At 36.2% G+C, this 22605-nt stretch overlaps 1 protein-coding gene across 3 annotated transcripts in view; it reads right to left on the bottom strand.

The window, feature by feature from the left end:
- Positions 1 to 22605, bottom strand: part of LOC141461445 (uncharacterized) — a 244966-nt gene that overhangs the window by 4649 nt on the left and 217712 nt on the right. Inside the window, exon 1 of one of the 3 annotated variants that reach the window (XM_074142581.1) lies at positions 17672 to 18536. The exons of the other annotated variants lie outside the window; for them this stretch is intronic. Coding sequence (XP_073998682.1) covers positions 17672 to 17810 — 139 coding nt within the window. The 5' untranslated portion in view covers positions 17811 to 18536. Of the gene's footprint in view, positions 1 to 17671; positions 18537 to 22605 lie in introns of those variants that run through there. 3 annotated transcript variants of the gene reach the window in all.

Here is a 22605-nt window from a genome sequence, read left to right as displayed (position 1 = left end):
ACCGTCTACTAGTTGGGAGGGGGGAAGAGCCTTCTGGAAACCCGATTGTGTCCGGAATTTAACGAACTCGTATGGATCTATGTTTATACTAGTGTTCTGTTCCGTTCATTCATATATTTCACACAATTGAATGCGCTAACTTCTGTAATTTGTGCCCAGTAAAATTGTTAAAAATGTTTCGTGTTTATGACTAAATAATCACATGATTCTTAAAAAAATTCTAATTAAGATTAAGAAAATGAGAGAATTTTTTCCGAATTTTGTATGGTTATTTCCCTCAGAAATTCAACTGCCAATCACTTTACACCATTTCAATGATGTCAACCAATCAGAGGAGTATTACAGCGATAACGGTACCACTTTATTTGATAGCGAATAATATAGCATCGTCAAGTAATTCCACTTATCAGCTGTCACTAAATCTTAGATTATGAAACTAACATATCAACTGGAACTAATTAAAGTACTGATTGATTGTGATAAAAGTATGGTGATGTATTATCACTGTAGTTGGCACCTGATTGGTTGAAATGATACAACTCGATTGCTTGGCGGTTGAGATTGTAAGTGATTACCTTCGAAAATCAGGATCAAATCCAAAGTAAAAGAAAGTTATTCTGCTTCCACGTTTGCCAAATACTTTTTTCTTTTTTTCTTTAATACTACGTTTAACTATTTGAACTTTTTCGAATTTCAACTTTTCATTATTTAGTTATTCTTGGTGAGCATTAAAAACGAAAAGAAGTGACACAGGGTTGATTCTGTTCCTAAGCGGTGACTATTACTAAAGGTATTTTGGAATACAGCCCAATCTCTACTAGAATAGATTGGACACATGCTCGCTCCACCGTTTGCGAGAGTGAATACACAAACATACGTCAGTGTCTGTTTGTAATGTAGTTTAACGTAAGCAACAATCTCCTTCTATTCCATCAACGGTGATACCACGAATGCTTTTTTTTTCCCCCAGTAATTTTGAATAGATTAAACGACTGTCTCATTACAATGAAAATTACACGAATGTGCAAAAGTAAAAGTTTATAATTTACTAAAACCTATTGAAGATAAACTGTTTTACGAATGGAATTTTACTGGCCAATTTCTGGAAAACTCAATTGATTGGAGTAAGAAAATATTAAATTGGTAATGTTTTACAATCGTTATTTTTCAAATTAGAATTTTTTTTTAAACTTTGATTTATTTAATACTATTATTGTAAATTACAAATGATTTGGTAGTATTAAAAAGTTAACAGCATCAGCTGATTGGTGGAAATACTGGATGACGCCGTATTATCACTGTAATAAGCACCTGATTGGTTGATATCTTTGAAATCGAACAAATTGATTGGCAGTTGAGTTTGTCAGTGATATTATCGTTTTCATCAAAAATTGCTCACTAAAATTGATCAATTGACTCTATTTTATTGGACAGTTAAAAGTTGTAATAATAATATTATTAGTAACGTCTTGAAAGCAATGTAACACAAGACTGATCTGGAGCCGTGCATGCCGGATTAACTGCATAGCCCACTTTACCGTACTTTCAGTTGTTTGCAGTGTAGTGAACACTTGTTGCATGGTTGCAGTCCACTCTTTTTAAACACTCACCCGCTTCTATTTCGTCCGTTATGTTGTTGTTTAGCTGGGAATCGTCGTTTAATTGGAAAGATTTCTTTCGGAATGCAAAGAAGATTTTAATAAAGGATTTTGATAGAATGAACGAGTATGTAGGTGTAACACAGATTGGAAAGTGGGCTAGCCACTTCTTTAGTGATCTTAGCACCTCAACAAGCATTTAGGATTAATGGAGGCTAAGCACATAAAGGTTAATCTCACAAAATTGTGATCTCTATCGCAAGGCGAAGAAACTGATAACAATTTAACGCAAGAAGAATGTACACAGTTCAGAATAGAATGTTAAAAGTGAAACTACCTCTGGAAGACTGTGATTAAATTGCTGCCAGCAAGTCCAGAAATTGTTCTACGGTAACACTGATAAGGCTGACCAAGTATTCATGTTTTATTGTAGAGTCAGCGCTAGTGTACTACGGAGCCCACTTATCACTGCGATTGTGGCAATACCGGCCAATTGCACAGTCAGTAGTTTGGTAAATAGAAAAGGATGGTACGTTCATAACAGATAAAACATGAAACTAAAAGCCTTCATTTTACATTTAAAAAAGAGTTACTGAAAATTGCGTTTACAATTGCTTTGTAACAATGCACTTTATTAAACTCACCTTTATTTTGTTTTAGATAACCTCACATGATTAAACGGCAGCCATTGCAGAAATTAGCATATATTTCTCTTTTGTTTAGTAATAATTACAGATACATACAAGAATTTTTGACCAAATACAAAGGAGAATCAAAATCACCATGAAATATATTTAGATGTAACCGCTTATCGAAGTAGGCTTTTTCTGTTTACCATGCGAACCCCACGCAATGATACTACGAGAACTACTGCAGACAGTTAGGCAGTTCTCTCTTGCTAGGTGTACATCTATCTCTTAGGAGGTGGGAGACCAAGTTTGTTATCTTTAGCTACAAATAAGAAGGCTAGTTAGCTTGAGTGTGTCAGTATGTGTTGGTAATTTTTAATACGCAGACAGAAGATTACAGCAGCTGAGTATAATCTTCTAAATTTAACTATTACTATTTATAAAACACGTATATACATACTAGAATTTCTAAAATACAATCCACCATACTACAAACTGTATATATATATATATATATATATAGTTAACAGAAAGAAATGTGACGTACACTTTCTATTTAAAGCGGTACCGCTTCCCCTTTGGCAAGGTTCGCTAAGATAGATCAGGTTTGTAACATTTCTGGCGATTGTTTTGGTTAGGCAATTAGCCAGTAGTTGTTACTGCTGACGTTCTAACAGACTCCCCCTAATTCGTCAACATTCCTAAAATATAATATCTCTTCTATTTTTAATTTAAATCAGATGTACACTGAACTGAGGTAACAAAAATATTCGGTGATTTAGGCATCTACCAATTTTCATCAGCCTTTAAAGAATTTCCAATAAATAACATCAAGCAATAATTATTATTCTGGGGCAATCTGTGATTAGAGTATTGTGATTTTTTTAAATTAGATGTATTGTGTCTCGCACTAGAGACAGAATTTTGGTGAGGAAATAACCACCCAGGTACTTGTTCTAGGGGCAGAAATGGAAGTCGCCATTAACGGTTCACCTTCCCTTAAATCATCTTTAACCTTCAACCATTGCTCACTCTAAATATTTTGAAGCAAACTCCTCCAAGAGGATTCTATTAGTTGTGGGTGTCCTCCTCTATTACATCTGGTATCTACGAGTATATCTAGGCTCTCCAGAAATCTTCCAGACTTACTATGGATGGCTCTCCCAGATCAACACTACCCGGTGACCGGCAGTGCATTGGAAAAAGCTCCAGGACCTCAGATGTTGTCTTGCCTTAAATTAATAATAACAATAAGGGAAGGGATTAGCTATGCGGTTAGCGTACTGGACTCCCACGCGGAGGTCCCGCGTACGAATCCAGCTGCTGACCCTTAGATTTTCTCTTCCTAGGAGCTTCTTACAGCTCACTGTCCGGTGATGGACAGTGTTGTCTGTAATGAGAGGACACTGTCCGGAGGCCGGCAGTGCACTGAAAAAAGCTCCGGGCGCCAATAACCTTAGATGTTGACGCGCCTTAAATCATAAAAAAAAAAAATAATAATAATAATAAAAAGTGGCCCCACGCGGAGGTCCCGGGTTTGAATCCAGCAGCTGACCCTTAGATTTTCTCTTCCTAGGAGCTTCTTACAGCTCACTGTCCGGTGATGGACAGTGTTGTCTGTAACGAGAGAACACTGTACGGAGGCCGGCAGTGCACTGGAAAAAGCTCCGGGCGCTAATGACCTCAGCTGTTGATGCGCCCCCCCCAAAAAAAAAAGTGGCACGAAAGCTTGCTCCATTTAGAACTATTTCATACTAGGGTTACAGAAATTAATACCAAGAATTACTGGATTAATAGTGACGAAATATTGGAAGTGTTTGACGTCATAACTTGTACAAAAAAAAAAAATGTATACGTGCAAACCGACAGGTGATATTTACGTGGAATAAAGAAGTAGAGTATTATAGTAGTCTGTGGCCAAAGGTCTGATAGAATTTGTCTTTATTTGTGGAATTTGTACACGAAAACTATTTTATCAATTCTAAGTCCATTTTACAGTTGGAATAAAACGTTCTTTGGATTTATTTATTTAACCATTTTATTAAAAAAATAATATTGTTCCCTTCAAAACTTAAGTCAAAAGGGAAAAAAATAATAATCTATTTTGGCTAGCTAGTAGATAGTTAAATTTGTCAGCGGATATATTTAGCCCATTTGCTACCTCTTTTAGCGTGTATTACCACTTTTAGATCGATGTTACAAGTTTATACATGACGTCACTGCAAACAATATACATTCATGTTTTATGTTGATCAATAGCTGGTTTTAGTATGAACTTTTCTTTACTTAATTCTTGTTCTTCTTCATTTTCTTTTTGTTTTCTATTCCTTAATTTTTCTTTGTTTAAATAGAATATCGCAATGGCGCTTCAAATTTGGGTTAAAGTTTTTACTACGAAATTTTCTTTTCGAGCTCTCTCGAGTCCGGAATAAACGGTTTTTACAAATTGTTTTTCTTTTTATGTAAAAAGAAAAAACGAAAAGTTTAAGCAACGAGGTGTGGCTATTAAATAACGAGACTGATGCTGCTACAGAAGAACTATGCGTGCGCCAAATCCTAACGACCGACAGCTGTGCAGCGTAAAGCCTTCTCTTTCGATTGCAGCGACTCACGTGTTTGTAGAGAAATCTGACTGACCGGAACCGTCGTTTGTGTAAGAGGTGTTAGTTTCGTTTTGCCGAAAACATGATACTACACATGTAGTAGAGCAACGAATTGTCGTGAAATTTCACATCAAAACTTGATAAAACCGCTACTGAAACTTATCTTTTATTAAAAGAAGTTTATGGAGATTATTACGTGCGCAAGTTTTTGAGTGGTTCAAGCGTTTCCAAGATGGCCGAGAAGACGTCGGAGATGATGACCACCCAGGTCACCCTTCCACGTCAAAAACGGATGAAAATATCGATTATAATTAATCAACATTACTACCGTACTTGCTCAACTCCGTGAAAGAGTAAGGAAAAAAACGACCCGATTTGTGGAAGAATAAGTCATGGGTTCTCCATCAAGACAACGCGCCAACTCACACTGCATTGTCTGCCAAGTACAACATTCCAGTTTTAGGCCATCCGCCTTATTCGCCTGACCTAGCCCCATGTGACCTTTATCTGTTTCCTAAAGTCAAATCTGCATTAAAAGCAATACGATTTCAGTCCGTTGAAGCTGTGAAAGAAAAAGCGGCACGCGTCATGCAAGGAGCTGACAGAAAAAGACTTCCAGCACTGTTTCGAACAATGGTAAATTCGCATGGAGCGTTGTAGGGATAGGGGAGGGGTGTATATTGAAGGTGATAATAACTAAATATGTATAAATTTAAAATAAAATGTTTTACAGCAATAGTCTCGTTATTTAATAGCCACACCTCGTACGCTTTTACATTAAATCGTTCAATCAGTCGTACCACTGCACAGTACTGTTTTCCAAAATTTTTTTTAAAAGATTCTTTTAGAAAATTTTTAAAATCAGTGTACCAACTGTAAATGTCGATGTATAACATTATTTTGTAAATATTTTCCGAAAAATTCTCATGAAATCACTTCCGGAAAAGCGTGGTAGTTTTCTTCGTAATAAATTTTCATTTAAACAGGCCTTATTTTTATTTATTAATTTTTGTATTTAAGGCGTAATTACATCTGACAGTTTTGGAACAGTGTTCTTTCGTTTCGGACAGCTCTGGCGATAATCGGACAGCAGGCTAGAAAATTAATAGAGAGAGGAAAACTGAACTTAATCCCATCTCCGCGTTGGAATCCTGTGCTTTAATGTCTTAAAAGATTTTCAAGTATTATTGATTAATGCTTCTTTTTCAGTAACTACTACATTTAATAAATTTGAATGAACAGTTTAAACGAGTAATTTATCAGTAAAGACTTTACTTCGGATGGAACGAAAGGAACATATTTATGTTTATACAAAAAGGCTAATGAATATTAAAACCAGATGTTTCTTCTAAACTGTGCGAACGGTGCTAAATAAAAATCTGTTAGAAAATATTTCAAAGCTTAGAAGAAAACTATTAGGATTAGAAAACATTCTATCCGACAACTGTCAAGATTAGAATAAAATGTGAAGGAAGAAAAGGAAGATGAACTTGAGAAGGTTATTTAAATAGACCTTCGCATTCCAGCTGGGTGGCCACAGGTGTTTCCAGGTTACCTAAGTGTACATGTGTTTATCTTCTACTACAATAAATAAAAAGTGGTTAGGTGTAGAAGGCAGTGAAATGAAGCAATGATGAAAGCGGATGGCCAACAATAGACAAGTGGTTCTAAAGATGAAGGAGGTGAGGTGGTATATTATGTCAGAAGAAAGGAGTTGGTGACACTTTAGAGGTCGCGAAATATTGATTGGCGCCAAGTAAGAGCGGCCTATAGATTTTCTCTTTGTACCCTCCATCAACTCTCCGCAATATTCTCTCTCTCTCTTTCTCTTCTAAACTTTTCCGACCCCTTTTCTTACGGCGCCTTCGTTTCTGGATTTCTAATAAATTATGAATGAAGAGTAGGGCCCGTTCATTTCAATTGTTTCAAACAATTTCACTAATTGCAAATTATTTTCGATTTTAAGGAATTAATTATGAATGAATTTGAAGTTCAGATTAATTTGACTGGTGAAAATGTGTTTATGTCCACAGTATTGATCGTCTCCTATTTTGCCTTATCCAATCCTAGGGCTCCTTACTCGTGGAAAGTTACTAGCTGCCCAGTAGACGCACAGTTGAACTGTTCTATAGAGAAGGCAGGAGTAATGTGGAATAGTATATTTAGCCACGTTCTATACATAGAATGTACATCGGAGATTCTTACACTGTTATCCACAATAGTTTATACATGAGCAGAGGAAATGATACTGGCGACCAATCGAACCCTTCATTAGCAGGACTAATTAACTGAACTCCCCCAAAAGGCCTGTATGTTCACTTTCCGGAAGGCTTCGCTCCTTCTGTCTTCTTAAATAACTATTCACCTTCCTTTTAACGAACCAGGCACGCTATCTTGGGTTCTTCATTGACACACTTCATAGGAATGTACAAGGTGTGGCTATTAAATAACGAGACTGATACTGCTACAGAAGAACTATGCATACGCCAAATCCTAACGACCGTTCAGCTGTGCAGCGTAAAGCCTTCTCTTTCGATTTCAGCGTCTCACGTGTTTGTAGAGAAATCATTCTGACCGGAACCGTCATTTGTGTAAGAGGTGTTAGTTTCGTTTTGCCGAAAACGTGATACTACACATGTAGTAGAGCAACGAATTGTCGTGAAATTTCACATCAAAACTTGATAAAACCGCTCCTGAAACTTATCTTTTATTAAAAGAAGTTTATGGTGATGAATGTTAATTAATGTGAGTGGTCCAAGCGTTTCCAAGATGACCGAGAAAACGTCGGAGATGATGACCGCCCAGGTCACCCTTCCATGTCCAAAACGGATGAAAATATCGATTATAATTAATCAACATTACTACTGGTGAGGTGTTTGCTCAACTCCGTGAAAGAGTAAGGAAAAAAAACGACCCGATTTGTGGAAGAACAAGTCATGGGTTCTCCATCAAGATAACGCGCCAGCTCATATTGCTTTGTCTGGTCAAGACGTTTCTAGCCAAGTACAAACATCCCAGTTTTAGGCCATCCACCTTATTCGCCTGACCTGGCCTCATGTGACTTTTATCTGTTCCCCAAATCTGCATTAAAAGGAACACGATTTCAGCCCGTTGAAGCTGTGAAAGAAAAAGCGGCACTCGTCATGCAGGAGCTCATAAAAAAAGACTTCCAGCACTGTTTCGAACAATGGTAAATTCGCATGGAGCGTTGTAGGGATAGGGGAGGGGTGTATATTGAAGGTGATAATAACTAAATATGTATAAATTTAAAATAAAATGTTTTGCAGCAATAGCCTCGTTATTTAATAGCCACATTTCGTACAACTCCGTAATCAAAGATATGAGGACGGATAGACAAGAACTCTGCTACGTCAACCGAACCGATAAACCTGCGGGCAATAAATCATAATGTCGCTGCTGGATGGTGAAAGCCGATCCGATATCAAAAAGTAAAAATAAAACTGAATTATTTATTATTTATTGAACAACAAAATTGTTTAGGGCTTCCTGACTGTAGGTTCTCGCCTAAAGCGTTATTTTGAGTATGCGACTTTTAATAATTTAAATATTAATTAAAATCAAATTATGTTTTAGAATTTGAAGTTGAAAACAAAATTTTTAAATTTAGAAACTATTTTCAACTCATTTTGAATAATCAAATTAATTTGGAGGGTGACGTCATTCATTGAACAGTATCACCTGGCGTTCATATACATGTCTGTACAATACATATCTCGTTGTCCCTTCGGAGGCGGCCGGTTTTATCAACGCCCTCTTTCAGCGGCAACGATGAAAGTTGGTGATCAATAAGAGCCACCCCCTAGTGTCAAGGTCGTCACGTGTTTCCCAGATCTGGACGCTACATTCTCTCCATTCTCTTTCTCTTTTTGTCTATCCCCCTAATATAGCCCGGGTTATACTTTCTGAATGAGCGCGAAAAGTAGGGATGAACTAAACGTTAAGTGCGCTAGAAGAAGGAGCGTTTTGTGCCCCATTCACAGTGCCACCCCAAACATTCAGCCATTCTCAGCCACCCTCTCGCTAAAATCTCTCTCTGCGTCACACACAGGCACAGACACAGCCTCCTTGCTTTCATCCTGGACTTAGTTCACTCACAATTCTACGAACCCGCCTAGCACCACCCTCAATAACCTATAACCTTGCTCATTTTGTTGTCTGTTATCCTACTCTCCATCTTCTACTTTCAGTTCTCCCCAATTCTCTTCATTCACAAAAAACTGAACGAAAAAATCACTTCATTCTAAAAGATTCATATTTTCATAAACCTTTTCCACGTGTATTAGTAATGGATGTCTAGTGTCAGTTTTAATGAACAGGCATTAAGATTTATAGTACTACCTGTAAGCATGATTTCCCACAATCTGGGCGCCAAGCTTATCACTACAATATGAATGAATTCAGATTATCCCCCCACTTATTCAAGAAAAAAGCAGAAAAAAGTTCGAAATCTAGAACGAAACACTTACATGAATCTCTTTTATTGCAATTTAAGTGATGAAATTTCCCTTAAAATTATTGTTTTGCCTAAAAAAAAATAAAAAAACTGGGAAATTTTGTTTCGTAGAATTGTACTTCCGCACAAGAGATTTCTTTAAAGATTCTACAGGATATGAAGTCGTTTTATTTACTTTTCCATGACCCTTTAAAGGGAAATTGGGCTCAAAACGTTCCCGAACTGACTTAAGATGCATTTAGTTCGTAGTTGGACGTAAAGCCCGCCTGAAAAAAGTAGGCATTACTTTACTTTACTTAAGATGCATTTTACCTTAAAAACCGGTAAAAAAAAAAAAAACGGTTTTCAGAAAATTTCGTAAAAAGTGGCACTTTTGGTTGTCCTGATATTGTCCAAAAAACATATTACCGGATTCAGGTGGCAGTTTTAATAAGAAATTTCCAATTTGAACTTACTCCGATTCTTTGCTGTTTTTACCAATTTAAAAACCTTTTTTTCCGGCTTTAGAGGACCTTTAAACGGATATTTCCGTTATCTAAAATTAGCGAAATCGCAATACCTTCTCTCACGATTTGAGTAAGAGAAAGGAATAAGGAAATATAAGTATATAGACCAATCAAAACTGTAGCTTTTACGATTATGAGGGCTAATTTTAATATGCCATTTAGATCGGCTAATTGTCTTAATATTGTTAAATACTTTAAGAAATTGATTCTTTATACAAATCATCAATTTCGACTCCAATTCGACGATGATTTTGTAAACATAATTAAGTTGAGTTGAGAGTTCTCCCTTTCAAGCATTAGAGTTCTCAATTAATAGGCACGTCAACATAGATTCAGTAACTATAGAACTAAATATAACAATTACTAAATATTAAAACGTTAAATTTATAGTCAATAGTGTGTTATCAGAGTTTCTTAGGAACTGTTTTCAAGGTTGAAGAGATTCGAAACGTCTATCATGTTATAGTTTTTGGAAGAATAAGGAGGAATCGTGAAGGAGGTTCTATAAGGACTGGCAAACATAGCTAAAATCCAAGGCAAAGATCGGGAGTCGAACCTATTAACCAACAATTCAGCTTAGCTTTACAGATCTCGCCAAATAACAGCTCTGCTCCCTAGTACCTAACTTTGTTTTTATAAATACTAAATATCCAGGAAGTCTACATAATTCTGAAGATAACTTAAAATTAAGTAAAAAATTCATTGTAGAAAATAAAAGTTGGGTCTAATAATGATCGAAATTATAGTTTGTGAAAAATGTGTCATATTTTTTGTGTGTAAGGTTGCACAATTGAGGTACACCAAAAAAAAGATGTGTAAGCAAAGAGTGAGTGATGATGTAGTGTAATGAGGGATGAGGGAAATATTGGCAGTGATGTTAATGTCTTTATTGTTAATGGGACTGTAGGACCCACTGGGTCCAGACTAGATGGCACCATGACACTATCCTCTTCCTTGTCTCTCTCTGTATAACTCCTCCATCCTTGGTGAATTTCATTCTTCAGTTTTTCTTCCATTGTATGGTGTACATGGAAAAAGTAGAGTGTTCGTGATGGAGGGGAGAAGTTAAGTAGGCCGCTAGGTTGGGTGGTGTGAGGTTGACGCCAACATAGTTGTCGCTAGGCAGCGCAAGAATATGTATGTAGGTGGTTCAGTGAGCAGCACGAGTCAAGTTCGAGGTCATAGGGTGGATAGGCCTGGAGAAATCAGTGTCAAGGCCACAACGGACATAACATAAACTCTGTTGTTACAAGATTTATATGGCAGTGGTGAAGAGGGTTTGCGCCACTTAACTAAAACCAAATATATACCTCCACTTTAGACCCAGGAATGAACCAAATAGATGGCACGCGTCAAGTGTGCAAGGTAGGGACTGAAGCTGTGGGCGTGATATTAAATATCCCACTGCCTCTCAGAATCTATTATTCCTCCATAATTTCCTACATCAACAAAACCCGTTCATTATTTCATCTGTTTTTGCCTCCTTATAAAGGAATACAACTTTATTTTCTCTTTTCTAAGTTGCAGCAATTATTTCTAAGATACTGCAAACTTGTTAAACATTGTGAGATGTGGTGAATCAGATAAGTTTTCAGCAAATTTGTGTGTTTTAAGAGAGAAAAATGTTCCAAAAACGTAAAATGATAGAAATCTCCTGCTTGGTATGCTCTTAGATTACCATTGCTTCTTCTCATACAAAGATTTTGACTGAAATTTGGTAAATAGAAATTTAACTTTACGGAAAATTTTTAATTTGACTAGAAATTTTAGATAATGGCCACAAAAGTTTTCTTAATATTCATTGGGCGAGGAGCTGGAGGCGTACCGGTTTTGTGTCTTTCTTTTGACAGGACAACTCCTACGTACAACTGCGGCAAACCTTTTACTGTTCATATCTAAGACAAAGAGGCTAAACCAGAGTGTAATTCACTAACTGGCTGCTAGCTGACCCGTAAAGGCGCTGCGGTAGACTTCGTCGGCCCGGAGTCCTATTTTGGGGTTTCCAAGTGCCTTAAGAGTGCGGCCATTAAATTATGTGTTCAGAGGAGGTCTCATGAGTGGTAGTTGGCCACTCACCAAAGCTAACTGCAGATTTAATCCGTCAAAGCCGTGTGGTTATTTAGGATAATTGTAGGCCTAATAACTGGCCAATACAGGCTCAGGAAGCACATGCATAGTATGGGCCTGGCAGATGATAGCAATTTGTAGGTTCTGTCAGGAGGTGGAGGAAACGGCACTGCATCTGTTGTGTCAGTGCGAGGGGCTTGTCCTGGCTAAGGATGTTTCTTCTTGGGGAGGGAAAACCAAGGTCTGAGAGACGGTCTCCAGCATTACGAGTCGGATTAAAAGGACAAGTCAGGGGAGTGCTCTAGAGTAGTGGGAGCCACAATAGATTTATTGGGTCGCGGTGGCGTTGGTCTTCAAGGCCACCCTGCTAGAATCTATCTACCTAACAGCTACTAGATCTAGTCGTAAAATATAGCTTTGTACTGCCGAAATCATACGACTGGAATTATTAAGTCCAGGGTTGCCATATTTTCGGATTCCCGACACAGAAGACTTAGCTTATTAAGCCCTATGAAACTGCTGTGGGAATGTTTAGAAATGTTGACAAGAATTGGAAGCTAGAATGAGTACTTTTTCTTCGGCTGGACGGCCATTTGGGTTACTGGAGCCAATGAGATGCTGGAAAGATTGGCCCATCAAAAAAATGTTAATGAGTACCAATTGACTGAGGCATTATTGCTGCGAAATAGATTAGATTGATTACAGGTCTTTTTATTGACAATTGTTATTTGAACAAACGTAAGTATAGCATGGGCCAGCAATATCCGGAGGAGGTTCTGCCAGAAAGAAGAAGAGGAAATAGCTTTGCATGTTCTTTGTCAGTATGAAGGCCTGCTTTCAATTAGAGATCAGCACTACAGAAAAGGTAAATCCCTTTACAGTTTGACCAGGAGCCTCTTACCAGACTCTCAAGTATACTTTGGGGGGGTCCTCTGTTCTGTTTGTGAACTCGGGCTGAAAAACCAAAAATTACTCAGGAAGGAAACGAAATTCCTCACAGATAGAACTGGTGAGGAATCCCTAAATTCGCGGTTACCACAATAGGCCATCTAGGTTACGGTGGTGTAGGAGGCTCTCTGACCAACTCTTGTGGGATTCAATCAAAACTTTCATTATAGATGTATAACATTTTCAACATCCAGATGGATAACTTTTATCATAGAACAAAAGAGACCTTGATGAACTAACAATCCATTAAGAAAACCAGGAACTGCCTTCAGTGAGGTTTATTCTATTTGATGTAGAACGTAGTGAATGGTCAAATAAACATTGTTCTAGTCGTGCGCAGTCTTAAATGAAACCGTTGGAGCAGTTCTCGAGTAGAAACTCGAGGAAAAAACAAAATGCATTAAGGTGACACTACCAGCTGAAGGATTTTCTCCGTACAGTATTTCTCAGAGGTCGTAGAAGTACTCAAAAGAATATACAGCCTCGTGTAATTTCGTTTCCTTCCTGAGTAATTTTTGGTTTTTCAGCCCGAGTTCACAAACAGAACAGAGGACCCCCCCAAAACAGATCTTTCCGGAATCGAAAATTTGATTCCATCGAAATACTCCGTTTCTCATTAATTCCAAGAACGTGTAAAAAAGACAACCGCAAATAAAAAATCTTTCTAGTAAATTCTATAAATAGTCTTGCGTGACTCCATTTTACACAAATTTTATATTAAATACACGCAATATAAACTATTAAAAGAAACAACTTTATGGTTGTAATTATAAATATTATAATCAACTAAACAAATAAAGTATCTAAGAGAAGGAGGGAAATCTTGCACGGCATTTTCTCGTTACAACTTTAGGTCAAGATTTATTTATTTATTTTATATTTATGTATAAATTATTTCTTAAAAACTGAATGCATTCGCCACTCACCAGAATTCACCACTTTTATTTGATAAAATTTCAAGAAAAATTGATTTTAAATAGATTTTAGTCTCTCGTGGGATCTAAGTCGATGAACATCTATAATTTAATGAGTACAGGGCCATAGTCTTCATCGTTTCTAATCACAATATTTACGAGAATAACATCTGCATCCCAAAAACACATTTATTTAGGGAACAAATTTTTTCAAACAAATTTTCATGCTTTTAGCCAGGAAAATTGATTTAAGTGTACCAATATAACCTTATTATTATTATTATTATTATTTTTAATTTGAGGCGCGTTGACTTCTGAGATGGTTGGCGCCCATACTGCACTGTCAGCTTCGAAACAGAGTTCTCTAGTAGTGTTCATCACCTATTGAGGTTCGTAAGAAGAGAAAACCTTAGGGTTTTGAACCTAGTCAAGCCACGATACCAATTGGGCTGATTTTTGAGTTCAATATCCCATATTGCTTTCCTTAGCTTTACTGTTGCAAGTTAAATTTTGAAAAAAAGAGGTCTTCTAAATCCCAATTTAGAAGAAGATTAGTTGAGTAAAGTAAATTAGTGCTGTAAGAAAGTAGAACTTCTATAGCCAGCATTCACAGGAAATAGGTTATATATTTCCGCTTCTAAGATATTTTTCATACTAGGGAAGGGGATTAGCTATGCGGTTAGCGAAATGGACTCCCACGCGGAGGTCCCGGGTTCGAATCCAGCTGCTGACCCTTAGATTTTCTCTTCCTAAGAGCTTCTTACAGCTCACTGTCTGTACAGTGTTGTCTGTAACACTGTCTGGAGGCCGGCAGTGCACTGAAAAAAAGCTCTGGGCGCCAATAACCTGAGATGTTGACGCGCCTTAAATCATAAAAAAAAAAAAAAAATACTGATTAGTATTTTCAACATTTAGGGAGGCTTATTCTATAGTCCATTACAGTGAAATGTATTTAGAAATGTCCGTTTCACAATTTAGCAAATATTTAATTGAAATTCCTAATTTGCGGAAAATCGGCCCAACCAGAAGTGCCACTTATGAAGAGATTTTACAAGTGATTGGTTTCGAAAATGATGTCAACAATTTGTTTAATTAACTTTATGTACACAATAGATAGATGTAGGACTGTTATATTTGTAGGAAATTTAATATATCTCAATTAAAGTGCCACTTTGGATATTGGATTGAACTAAAAACCTGCATTATATTGGATTTTGATTATCTCTAGGGAACGGATTCGTATGTATTTACATATTTTTTTCTAGGCAATTTACAGACGTTTTTCAACTAGAAGTATTCATACTGACACTTTTTAAGCCGTTTGACCCTACTTTTATTTCACATATTTCCACATATTTGGATGTTATCGCATGTTTATACATATTTGATTAAAATAAATAAATATTTCTACATATTTAATCAAAATATGTACGTATTTTTCATTTTGGGCATATTTTCATAATTGGGAGGTGGTTGACAGGAACTGTGAACCACAGACTGTAGGGCTGTGAATCACAGTGGTTAAAAAAGTGATCTTAAAAGCACCAAGTCGCATTAAAATGCTAAAAGATCTCTATCCAGACTTGTGCCTTCCACCAGAACCAATATTGACAAGATGGGGTACTTGGCTGGAAGCAGCTCAGTATTACTATGAAAACTACAATAAAATCAAGAATGTCCTTTCACATCTCGAAGACGAAGCAGTAGCGATAAATACAGCCAAGTCTTTATTCGAGAAACCTAATTTAAGGAACTACCTTGCATTCATTTCTGACAATTGCGTATTTCTTGCACAAGCCATTACCCAACATGAGTCCCAAAATGTTCGACTGACAGAAAACGTGTCCAACGTTAAAAAAAAGTCATCGAAAAGGTGGAAGGAATACCTGGGAGTAAGGGAGATCTGATCAGATCAAAACTGGTAGAAGTACTGAGCAAGAACAAAGGGTGGGAGACCATCTGCCAGATTTCTGATATTATCAGTGGAACAGAAATCACCTCAGAACATCGTGTACCCTTTACAACCAACGAGATAACTTCTTTCAGCAAGGCACCTATAACATCTGTAGATGTTGAACGATCTTTTAGTCGTTACAAGTCCATCTTACGCCCAGATCGTCGTCACTTTACGTTCCAACATTTGAAATTTCATGTGGTTGCAAACAATTTCGAAGAGTGAAGTTTTCAAAATTGAAAATTTAACACATCTTTTTATAAATAGTAAAAATGTTCTTTGTTGTATAAATCATTATAACTTGTAAAAACAAATTATTTTGTTCCTAATAAATTATTATAAATTGTAAAAATGTTCTTTTCTTGTATAAATAATTATAACTTGCCCCCCCCCCCAAAAAAAAATTCCATTTTCATAAAAAAAAATGTCCATTTTACTTAAATATTCCAGAAAATATTTTAAGAAAATCACATATTTTCCACATAATTGACGAAAATAAATGCATATTTTAGTTAAATATTTGGCATTTTTAAATACATAAAAATCCGTTCCTTAATTATCTCAAATCCAATTTGAAACCACTAGGAAGGCTTACAACTTTTAAAGAAGGTTTTGTTTTTTTGTTCTTATGTGAACTTTCCGATGATGTTATCAAAGGTGATTTTTAAAATTGAACCAGTCGGCGGTGGTAGGCCTATCAATTTGATTTTATTATTATTTTTTTTTTTTTCAGAGAATCCAATGGGGTTCAGGAGGAGCTATGAGGTCATCTTTACCTTCAGCAGTAATACTTCACTTCAAAGAACATTTATAAACATACAAATAATAAAGTTTCAAGAAAATTTAATAACATAAACTGTGGTAAAAGTAAATCGTATAAGTATTTAAATTAGATCTAGGGAATGGAAAGCTTTGAAAATGAATAATCCATTTGCAGCGCCGGTAACCGGTGCAAACAAATGGGTGTGTCGCATCCTTGACCTTCAGAGAAACCTCAGGTCAAAGGTCATAAGGCTTGGGAAATGTAATTTCATTTTCACTTTTCAGTATTTCACTTAATTTTTTTTTTGTTTTAAATTGTGCTTTTTATTCTTTTGTGAACTTTAAATTAAAGGTATGTACATATAGGTATTTATAATACAATTTTATTAAGTATTTATTTTCAAAAAAAAATATATATATATATTCAAGCATACAGAAAACACTGAATGTGCAACACTTTGCTTACAAAAGTGATAGACCAAAAGTTCTGACTACATTGCAATATTTCTGAAAGAATAATACAAGAAAAAGCATGCTTTGTGCAATGTTTCTATAGAATGCAACATTTAAAATGTAAATAATTAAACATAGTATTAAATTAAAAAAAAAGAAACTTATTTATGAATTAAAAATAATAATACAACAAATACATTTTAAAAAAAAGAGAGAAAAGAGTCTTAATGGCAACTTGTTGATCGAGCAAAATAAATACAAGATAAATCAGCTGGGTGAAATCAATGGAAAACGTTTTGTCGAAGGTTATTGCTAAGTTCGGTGAACTTTTTAGTAGTGGTGTTCAAATAACAGTAATAATAATAAATCAAATTACAGTTGGTATTACACGAACTTCAAAACAAAAAACAAAAAAAATATATAAAAATAAGAGAAATAAGCAAACAAACCGGAAACACACCAAAACTACCTGCCTGATATCAATTTCCTGTATTAAAAGAAAATAGATTAAAATAATGCAATTAAAAAATGTTACTTCATAGAATTCATAAAAATAATGAGAAAAGAATTCGGACATTCTCTACAATAGACAAAGATATTTTAAATTTAAAAAAAATATTGAGCAAATGGTACAAGAAGATAAAAGATAGACGTAGATAAAAACAAAGTCAATCAAATTTTGAATTAAAAAGAAAGAAAATATAAATAATTTTTTCAAAAATATTTAATTGAATTAAAAAAAAAAATTGATGATAAAACTAACTTGTCAGAGGAGATGTAGGCGATTCAGGCAGGTTAGTTTCACTGCGACAGAAAACTAACGTACAACATTGATTTGTCAAGAAGAGCAGTATGTCGCCTTCCTCCATTGAATCACAAAACACAGAATCTAAATCTGGCATAGACGATGTTGTTTATAAAAATATTTTCTTTAATTATTATATTGATACAGACAGACACAATCACACACAGATTATCTATGACGTCACAGTATTGTGATTTATTGTGTTTTTTTTTTTTGGTAAACAAAATGGAAGAAGATTATTTTGAATTGTAAAAGAACTTGCCACTCAGTGAGATAGTTCAAAGAAATATGGATTCACTGCTCTTCTGGATCTTCTTTCTTGGTTCTTCTTCTTCAAGTTCTTCTAACAGGATCCCCCACTCTTCATCCAATCCAGAAATCCAGGATGATATCCACTTGAGACTGTATAAACAATGATGCCATAAATTTCCCCCCGTGGAAAATTAAAACATAAGGGTGATTGAAACGAAACTTTGAATTAGGGACAAATTATTTACTGTTAAGACAGAACAAAATAAGACTATGTAAATACCGAGGATGAGCAACACTTTTCTATATTTATAATGTTAACACTGGACTGTTTGAATTGACAAAATAAGAGGGTGTTGGCTTTTGCTCCTAGCCCAATGTGCAGACCAAGAAACGACTAGAGTGTATGTGCGTGCGTGGCGCCCCCAGAGTTGTGAATGAAGCTGGAGTGCTTGGTGACGTCATAGCTTCATTCATGAGATCGATCTTTTTAGAATGAGTTTGAAGGCGCGCGCGGGTTCAGTGAAAGAGCGGGAGAATGAGCGTGACTGTGTTTGTTGGGGCAGTTGGCGGCAAACCGGCGCATTCTCTCTTCTCTTTTGGTATTCTCCCAACTATAGACACATACAAAACCATGCCCTCTCTCGTTTCATACACATTGAGCCACCGTTTGTAATACTGGCGCTGTAGTGGGGGAAACAACGACCCGGCGCCGCCCTATTGGCATGACCCGCAACACATAACCATTCCTTGTGAATTTTCACTCTCTTCTCGTTGGTGATACCTCTATTGTGAACTTACTGTGTGATACCTCAACAATTTACCGCTTAACAAATTCTTGTAAATAATAATTTTCTCCCAAAATCTTTTAACTTACTTGGAATAGATACTCATACTCCACTTAAGAGAACAGAACCCAACTGAAGCTTCCGACAACAGATCAAAACTCACTCTGGGCAACAAAAGACTTATTTATGAAAGATTATTGAAACCGTCGGGGCCTATTTCGTCTTACTTAGCGGTTCAATCAAACGCAAAAACCTCCAACGAATCCAGTCCTTGCAGTCTAAAATTCTTCGCTCTATAGTTAAACGCTCTCCATTTCTACATCACCAATCAAACCATTTAAAATGACTCAAAACATTACTTTCGTCATACAAGTTGCTGAAACCCGTAACAGAAAATTCCACCTCATCATCGTCCATTGATACTGCAAAACTTTTTCAAATGCAACTTCTAGACATTTTAAAAGAAGAGGCCTTGCGATTTCCTCTCTGATGACGAGAATCCATAGATAGTGAAATGTTAGAGCGTCATCTCTGGGTAACCTCTTCAATCTGAGTACGTGCGACAAAACGGTCTTTGAAAAATCGAATACAAATTGATCTCTAAAAGTTTTTCGTAAAAGAAAACTCATTATAGTTGGTTCTAGGAAATGACTGAAGTTAAACATTCTGAAGGATTGAAGCTGTTACTATCGCGTAGGTCTTAGATTTTGAATTCTCATCCAAAATCTACATAAGTGCGAGCATTACAGACTCAAAAATGGGAAACTCACAGCGAGTACAAATTTAATATTTCGAATAGTTGCTCCCATCGAGAACCGGAAATAAGATTTTAAATGAAATCAGCCTATCGGAAGGGCCACTTTACTGACTTAATTAGGCGCCACAATAGCCGAGCGGTTAGAGGCAAGGCCTGCAAAACTAAGATGTATTGTGGGTAATGGGTTCGATTCCCAGCAAAGGCTTTGGATTTTATTTAATAGTTGATAGGTTAGCCGCTTGCACTGAAGATCCTTACTTCCTTCAGAACTACCTCTTCCCTGGTTTGGGAATGTAAAAAAGGCCCTGGAACAACTAGCTCGGCACACACTCGGCTAACACTCCTTTCATTGGCCCGGAGCCTGTCCTGGAGATCTCCAAGGGTGCAGTTCGTGAGGCTCGCTGAGGTTGGATCTGGACAGAACATGAAAAGAACTGGGTGATGTGTCCTGGGGGTCAAACACAACCAGACTATGATGCTTTGGCTGACTTACCCAGTTGCCCAATAAGCGCCGGCTGTGGTGAGTCCGATGAGTTTGTGCGGCACTTGGTAGAGGTGTGTCCAGTTCATTTTAAAACTAGATTCCTCGTCTTCGGGAGGGTAAATGTTTCTCTACCGGAGATTGAGTCACCATGCTCCCTAGTGTCCTGTTGCTACTTTATTAGTTTATTGTATTGGCATCTGGCAAACTTTAGCCGGATTTGTTATTTTAAAGTCCCGGTATCTCTCATGAAATGAGGGGTTGGCGGGGAACAATGGGCATTTTGGATTGCCTGCGTTCCTTCCCTTTTTTGGTGGAACCGCCCGTCTAAAACAATCTACAAATTTACAATGATGCCTTGAATGTGTAAACAAAGAACTAAAGAGACTCTGTGCTTTGGCAAAAATCAGATTACTCTGATTACAGACCTATTCACGGGGGCACGGTAGGTTCAGGAAACATCTGTACAAGGTTAGGCTTATTAGCTCGGAACCGTTGTCAGGGAAGAGGAGGAAATGGCCTCTCACTTGTTGTTCGATCGAGTGGTTGCGCTATGAAACCTTAGGAACTATGATACCAAAGGAGATAGCGCAAAAAGAACTAGTGGAGAAGTTTCGTCTACTAGATCCTAAAAGAAGAAGGAACAATAAGCCACTTGTAGCTCCGGTGCCGTGGGGTATACGTCCCGTCCCTTTTCTAATTCTAATTCTAGGCTAGCCGCCACCGTCCACGATAACTAATCTGGTAATTGGACGCAAAGCCCGCCTGAAAAATTAGGAATTACTTTTTTTACTGATTTTCCACTTGTTTTTTGGAATTTTCTTCAAACGATTTTCCTTAAACAATGTGAGTTCAAAGCATACATGCAGCTCTAAATTTTTTTTTTAAATGCAATTTTCCCAAGAGAATGCTCATAATACAGTTTTGGTGAAAGGTGGGTTAAGACTTCTCCAAAATTGTCTCTTAATAGCTTTATTACCTGTGTAATATTAATTGGAATCAAATATGTAAGTAAAATTCCAAATTTGGAGATTTTATTGAGCGGTGGTGACACTTGGCGGAATCAAAGTTACCGAAAAAAAAAGTTCACTCTTAGACGTATAAATTGTTGATTTAATTCATTTAAATCCATAAAGTCTCTAAACTGGTAATAGCGAGTTAATTTTGGGCTGTAACTCTTAGAAATATATTCGTCCGATTCGATTCAAACCCTGAATTTACCACGAACACATTTTCCAATCTATAATTCTTATCTTGAAGTCACTTTTCAACCACATACTTGACATCTACTTTCCTAATGATTTTTAGTAATTCTATAATTCGAAAGATACTTTATGTAATGGTGCATGATTTCCTAATAACAAGCTAGACTGTGCAAATGTGCATATCTTCATCTAGTAAGCACTGTGGTATAAATTATTGCAATAGTGCGGATGACTCTATAACTGAATACACTTACTAATATTGAATATAATCTAAATATTTACAAATAATATATAAACACATACACACATATGAGAGTAGAAACAAAAATAATAACTTGGCAATAAACCCGATATTAGCAACTCATGTGGGTATTCAAGTAAAGAAACCTTTATTACCCTGCACTCTATCGGCTATTAAACTGCACTAAAATCACCATTAGTGATTCAAGTATTTTCTATTAGAATTTGATAAAATTGTAACTTTTACTATATTCTAGCTATTATAGCAGGAATACATGAATTGATTTTTATTGAGTTGTTTTTTTATTTAGTTTTACACCAGTATTTGTACGGCAACAAACAAATAAGCATTTTTCAAGGAAAATTCCATTCTAAAGAGTAAAATAAATGCGTTCATCTTGATATGCTAATATCTTTTAGCTTTGAGTGAACCCTGTTTTGACGCTTCGCTAGAGTTTTATAATCTTAAAAGAAAAAATTGAAGATAAGGGTAATTGTACTGAAATACAGTTTTGTATCACCAACAAACCTTGCTATGTAGAGGTACTGGTTAGAGACAACAATAAATACGACTCAGGTTCAACTGTAATTTCAGTCCAAAGTACGATGAACAGATTGGATGGAATATTAACCAAGTTCTCACCAAATGCAGTAGAGATAGAAATAGGGCCAAGTTTCCAAAAGAATTGTCAGCATATGGAATTCTTGTAGCGCTAAAAGATCTAATGAATCCAGATAAAGCATTTAAAAATTCATTAGAGGAAATACAAAATTTCAGATAGAGACTTCTCCTTCGCTGAAATCACTCATTCTAACTTACAACTGTACACAATCACTGTACAATTCACAAGCATTAAATACATCTAAGTCACGTTCAGTTATCATGACGTTAAATCTATAAATGGAGGAATCTGTTAGCGCTCTCAAGATAATCTTGAGGACTTGACAGAGAAGAGACAGGCTGAACTGCTAACCTCGCCTATAATCGGTTCCTAACACTTAAAAAAAACAAACTAACCTTAAGATATACATACTTTTATAATTTATTTTAAAGAAAACAATGTAATACGAGGGTCGTTTGAAAAGTCCGTGCAAAAATAAAAACTACTTAATTTTTTGGGGTAAACCTTTTTTATTTTTCAACATAGTCTCCTTTTAGGCTTATACACTTC

Source organism: Rhodnius prolixus, unplaced genomic scaffold (assembly GCF_049639745.1).
Source record: "Rhodnius prolixus isolate KJV_2025 unplaced genomic scaffold, Rpr scaffold_6, whole genome shotgun sequence".
Lineage (NCBI taxonomy): Eukaryota > Metazoa > Arthropoda > Insecta > Hemiptera > Reduviidae > Rhodnius > Rhodnius prolixus.
This window is presented reverse-complemented; position numbering and strand designations above follow the sequence as displayed.